The sequence below is a fragment of the Priapulus caudatus genome, unplaced genomic scaffold (assembly GCF_000485595.1).
Source record: "Priapulus caudatus unplaced genomic scaffold, Priapulus_caudatus-5.0.1 Scaffold2106, whole genome shotgun sequence".
Taxonomy (NCBI): domain Eukaryota; kingdom Metazoa; phylum Priapulida; class Priapulimorpha; order Priapulimorphida; family Priapulidae; genus Priapulus; species Priapulus caudatus.
The window spans coordinates 32638-38769 of record NW_014579167.1 but is presented as its reverse complement, the minus strand read 5'-3'; the positions used below and the strand labels follow the sequence as shown (position 1 = coordinate 38769).

Genomic DNA, 6132 nt, shown 5'->3' with positions numbered 1-6132 from the left:
CCTACGGTGTAAAGACCAATGCCCGACTCAATCGCCTGACCAGCCGACTCAATGGCCTGACTCAACGCCTGACTCAGTCGCCTGACTCAGTCGCCTGACTCAGTCTCCTGACTCAATCGCCTGACTCAGTCGCCTGACTCAATCGCCTGACTCAGTCGCCTGACTCAATCGCCTGACTCAGTCGCCTGACTCAGTCGCCTGACTCAATCGCCTGACTCAATCGCCTGACTCAATCGCCTCGACTCAGCGCCTGACTCAACTCGCCTAGACTCATCGTGCCTGCAAACTCAGTCGCCTGACTCAGTCTCGCTGACTCAAATTCCTGACCAATCGCTGGTGACGTGACGCTGACGGTGCGCGCCACCGATCGCTCGGAATACGCGCGTCACGTCGAGACGCCGCTCAAGATGAACATCTACGACAGCGTCACCGCGGACGACTGGCCAGTCTTCGACGAGACCTACTACACGGGCGTGGCCGCGCAACAAGAGAACGCCGCGCAGGAGCTGTTCACGGTGCGCGCGACGACGGTAGGCGGCGCCACCGTCGCATACACGCTGCGCGCCGCCGACGCGGCATACGACGGGTATTTCTCCGTCGAGGGCGCCACCGGTGTCGTGTCGACCGTCGCCGGTCGCCCGCTCGATTACGCCGCCGCGCAGTGGCACCACCTGGTGGTGACGGCGTCGGCGGCGGGGCTGAGCACAGACGCCGTCGCCACGGTGACGGTGACTCGCGACGCGTCGCCCGTGTTCGCGCCGCCGCCGTCGCCGCTCATGGTCGCCGCGTCGCATCCCGCCGGCGTCGTCGTCTACCGCGCGCACGCGACCTCCCACACGGGGGCGCCACTGCTCTACTCGCGCGTCGACCCGAGCAGTGACGAGTTCGCGGTCGACCGCGACACGGGCGACGTGCGCACGACCGTGGCGCCACCTCTGAGCCTCGGCGCGCAGACGCTGACGGTGTTGGCGACGGAGCAGGGCGTCGGCGGGCTGTCGGCCCGGCAGACGATCAACATCGAGGTTTACGACGTCGCCGGGAACGCACCGATATTCACGACTCCCGCCTACAGCGCGGAGGTCCCCGAGAGGGCGCCACCGGGCTACAGCGTGTGCGTCGTCAAGGCGACGGCGGCAGCGGGAGCGGAGGTCGCGTACACCATCGCGGCGGATTCGCCGTCCCGCGACGATTTCGCCGTGGATGCTGCGAGTGGCGTCGTCACGACGACGCGGATGCTCGACGCGCCCGCGCTGCTGCAGCTCGTCATCATGGCAACGAACCTCGACGTGTCGGCGCCGACAACCACGGCCGTCGTCGGCGTCGTCGTCATGGAGACGGCGACGTCCGGCGAGGCGCCGGTTTTCGCGCCCGTGCCGGACCCGGTGCGCGTGCACGTGACGTGGCAGCAAGACGCCACCTTCTACACGGTGTATGCGACGGGCAGCGGCAAACTCCAGTACGTGATAGACGGAGGCAGTACACTGTACTCGGTGAGTGAGGGTGGTTGGGTGGGGGGAGGGGCTGAGGGTGGTTGAGTGGGAGGGTGCTGAGGGTGGCTGAGTGGGAGGGTGCGTGAGGGTGGCTGGGGTGGGAGGGTGGCTGATGGTGGCTGGGGTGGGAGGGGGCGTGAGGGTGGTTGGGTGGGAGGTGGCGTGAGGGTGGTTGGGTGGGAGGGGGCGTGAGGGTGGTTGGGTGGGGGGGTCGGTGCTAAAGGTGGCTGGGTGGGAGGGGGTGCTGAATGTGACTGGGTGGGAGGGGGCGTGAGGGTGGCTGGGTGGGGAGGGGGGGGGTGCTGAGAGTGACTGGGATCTAGTATTGGATTATGAACCTTGTACGTATGTGTTCACTTGTGTTCCCGCCTGCTCATACACTCCCTCTCCTTCTCCTTCTCTCTCTCTCATGCTCCATCTACTACTCATGCCTCTTTTCCTTGTCATCCTCCTTCTCTTTCTTCTCCTTCTCATGCTCCATCTTCTCCTCATGCCCCTTCTCCTGCTTTTCTTCCTCATACCCCCTCTCTTTCTCCTCCTTCTCCCTTTCCTTCTCTTTCTCACGCCCCTTCTCATGCCCCTTCTCATGCCCCTTCTCATGCCCCTTCTCATGCACATTCTCCTTCTCTTTCTCATGCCCCTTCTCATGCCCCTTCTCCATCCCCTCCTCCTCCTCCTTCTTCGTCTCATGCTCGTTCTTGCGTTGCTACACAGCTGCACGGAGACACGGGAGAGCTGAGTACAAGAAGAGCGCTGCAGCCGACGGACGTCGGCACCAACTACGTCACGATCAGCGCCACCGATGCCGACGGCCTCACAGCCGACATGACCATGTACGGGGGAAGCTAGAGCGAGATAGGCGGAGAGAGAGAGCAGAGAGAGAGAGAGAGGAGAGAGATAAAAAGAGAGAGCGAGAGAAGAGAGAGAGACGAGAGAGAAGAGAGAAGGCGCGAGCGAGGAGAGATAGAAGCGGAGAGGAGAGAAGAGATGATATGAGAGAGCGAGAGAGAGAGAGAGATGAGAGAGAGAAAGAGAGAGAGAGAGAGAGCGTGAGAGTGAGAGAGAGAGATAAGAAGAGAGAGGAAGGGAGAGGAGAGAGAGAGAAGAGAGTGAGAGAGAGATAGAGAGAGGGAAGAGCAGAGAGAGAGAGAGATAGATGAGAGAGGTGCAGAGAGCAGAGATAGAGAGAGAGAGAAGAGAGAGAAGAGAAGAGAGTAGAGAGAGAGAGTACGGGGGAAGCCAGTCGTAGATGCGAGAGAGAGAGAGAGGGGGGAGAGGGTGGGAGGGAGGTCGAGAGATAGAGAGAGAAAGAGATATTATATAAAAGAGGCGAGGGCGGAGAGAGAAAACACATAAAAAATAAGGCGAGAGAGAAGAGAGAGCGGAGAGAGAGAGAGAGAGAGAGAGAGAGAGAGAGAGAGAGCGAGAGAGAGAAAGATATGAGAGCGAGATAGAAAGAGAGAGAGAGCGAGAGAGAGAAAGATATGAGAGCGAGATAGAAAGAGAGCGAGAGGGGGAGAGAGAGAGAGAGGAAACAAAAATATATGTATATAAAGAGGAGAGAGGCGGAGAGAGCGAGAGCGAGAGAGAGAGAGAAAGCTATGAGAGCGAGATAGAAAGACAGATAGAGAGAGAAAGATGCGAGAGATAGAGAGGGGGTAGAGGGCGGGAGAAGAGAGAGAGCCAGAGAGAGTGGGTAGGGGGCGAGTAGAGAGGGATTGAGAGGGCGAGAGAGACAAGGAAATATGAGAAGCGAGGAGGGGCGAGAGAGAGGAAGGCAATCTAGAGAAGAGACGAGAAGAGAGACAGAGAGATAGAGACATAGATAGAGCGAGAGAAAGAAAGAGACATAGAGAGAAAGAGAAAGAGAGAGAGAGAGAGATAAAGTGATGAGAGCGATATAGAAAGAGAGAGAAAGATGAGAGACAGACAGAGAGAGAGAGAGAGAGAGAGAGAGAGAGACACAGAGAGAGAGAGAGACAGAGTCGCGCGCACGTATATACGATGACGCGATAACACGTTAGTACTTACTCTTACCACCAGGAGCGTGGAGATCTACTCCGGCTCGCTCGCCTACCCTGAGTACACAGAGCCATACTACACAGCCGGTGTGCGTGAGGGGCTGCCCCCTGGTGAGCATGTCGTCAGCGTTGAAGCGTCGGTGCCGGCAGAGAGCGTCGAGTACGATTTCACGGAGGCGTCCTTGAGCTTCCACATAGATCCCAATAGTGTGAGTATGGCTGCAAGCATTGCCATGATGATGATGGTGATGATGATGATAATAATAATAATAATAATAATAATAATAATAATAATAATAATAATAATAATGCGTGTGTTGTGATGCCCTGACTGCTCTAATAATAATAATAATAATAATAATAATAATAATAATAATAATAATAATAATAATAATAATAGTGTGAGTGCGGCTGCTAGCATTGCGATGATGATGATGGTGATGATGATAATGGTGATAAAAAAATAAATAATAATAGTGTGAGTGCGGCTGCAAGCAAGATGATGATGATTATGATCGTGGTGATGGTGATGGTGATGATAAAATAATAACGATATAAGTGACAACAGCAGCAACAATCGATGTTACCGTTGCGTGCTACACGTCGTATGTGTGTGTGCGTGCGTGTGTGTGTGTGTGTGCGTGCGTGTGTGTGTATGTGTGTGTGCGTGCGTGCGTGTGTGTGTGTGTGTGTGTGCGTGCGCGCGCGTGTGTGTGTGTATGTGTGTGTGTGCGTGTGTGTGTGTGCGTATGCGTGTGTGCGTGTGTGCGCGTGCGTGTGTGTATTTGTCAACGCTATGTAGCCGTGACTTGCTGGCGTGGCGGGGTTGAGATATGACGGGGTGATATTTCACACGTCACTTTCCTCGTACTACAGGGTGACATCGTGACACTGGTAGAGCTAAGCTATGATGTGCAGTCCCTTCACTACCTCACCGTCAGGGCCTCTGTCACCGGCCAACCCTCACTCTACACAGACGTACTGGTAAGTCATTGCAGGAGGAGATCATCTATTGACTACGGTGGTAGGAAGGTAGAGTTCAATTGACTACGTCACGAATTTTCCATGGTAAAATTTGTAAAAATTTTGTTGCCATTTTTTTAAATTAAAAGTAAGAACTAACGGGACTAAACGTATCGTCAAATTGATTACCTGATAAGATTGTTTCTCAACTAGTTAAAAATCCAAAACAACATTGTTTACTAACTAATTGGCTGGCTGATGGACCATTGTTTACTAAGTGATTGACAATTATTTACTAACTGATTGACTGGCCGATGGACCATTGTTTACTAAGTGATTGACAATTGTTTACTAACTAATTGACTGGCTGATGGACCATTGTTTACTAAGTGATTGACAATTGTTTACTAACTAATTGACTGGCTGATGGACCATTGTTTACTAAGTGATTGACAATTGTTTACTAACTAATTGACTGGCTGATGGACCATTTTAATCAGTCAATCAACAATTGTCAATCACTTAGTAAACCTGACTGCTTGACAATTGTCTACTTACTAATGGATTGGCTGAGTAACCAGTGTTGACCAGCTAAGTGGCCACTCTGTTATTTACCGCTACGTTGTTGACCGCTGCGTGTCTATAGGTAAGCGTGTTCGTGACGAGCTACCAGCCGCCAGTCTTCTCACCGGTGGCGCCACTGGTGCGCGTCGCCGATGACGTCACCGCGCAGACGCTCGTGTACACGGTCTACGCGACGCACGGTGGCGCCCCCATCCGCTACAGCCTGCGTGCCGACGCAGCCATGTTTGCTGTTGACCCTACACGCGGCGACGTGTCCACACGTGAGTGATAGATGGCGCCACTGCGCCCATGTATAAGAACGTACTCCTTATCTTGTTATTATTTCTCGTGTAATTTAATAGCAGTAGCAGCAGCAGCAGTGGTAGCAGTAGTAACATCAGCAGTAGCAGCAGCAGTAGCACCACCACCACCAGCAGCAGCAGCAGTAGTAGTAGCAGTAGCAGTAGCAGTAGCAGCAGCAGGAGCAGCAGCAGTAGCAGCAGCAACAGTAGCAGTAGTAGCAGTAGCAGCAGCAGCAGCAGCAGCAGCAGTAGCAGTAGCAGTAGTTGCAGCAGTAGTAGCAGCAGCAGCACCACCAGCAGCAGCAGCAGCAGCAGTAGCAGCAGTAGCAGTAGCACCACCACCAGCAGCAGCAGCAGCAGCAGTAGCAGCAGCAGCAGCAACAGTAGTAGCAGCAGTAGCAGTAGCAGCAGTAGTAGCATCACTAGAGGTAGTACTACATACATACATACACACAAGCATACATACACACATACTCGCACATACAAACATACACACATTTGCAGGTGTCGCACCGCCGCTTCTCATCGGCGACTACGTCATCACTGTGCGCGCCGAGGACTCGCTGAACAGCGCCCTCTATGCCGACGTCGATCTCAACGTAGAGGTTTACAACGCCGCGATAGTCGTCGAGTATCCGCGCTTCGATCAGACGATTTACGACGCGACCGTGGAGGAAGGCGGGGCGGCCCCGCAGCCGGTCGTCACGGTGCGCGCGGCGACACCTGGTGGCGACTCGGTCATGTACGAGCTGAATAACGAGGACGCGGGATACGACGGCTACTTCGACATGG

The 6132-nt window shown here is 54.4% G+C and overlaps 1 protein-coding gene across 1 annotated transcript in view; it reads left to right on the top strand.

Moving 5' to 3' along the window:
- The first annotated feature begins 407 nt into the window (after window positions 1-407).
- LOC106818238 (protocadherin Fat 4-like) overlaps window positions 408-6132 on the top strand; it is a 20229-nt gene continuing 14504 nt past the window's right edge. The window contains exons 1-6 of the mRNA XM_014822960.1: window positions 408-1490; window positions 2205-2323; window positions 3534-3720; window positions 4388-4495; window positions 5121-5319; window positions 5845-6132. The exon at window positions 5845-6132 is cut by the window's right edge and continues 11 nt beyond it. Coding sequence (XP_014678446.1) covers window positions 408-1490; window positions 2205-2323; window positions 3534-3720; window positions 4388-4495; window positions 5121-5319; window positions 5845-6132 — 1984 coding nt within the window. The remainder of the gene's footprint in view (window positions 1491-2204; window positions 2324-3533; window positions 3721-4387; window positions 4496-5120; window positions 5320-5844) is intronic.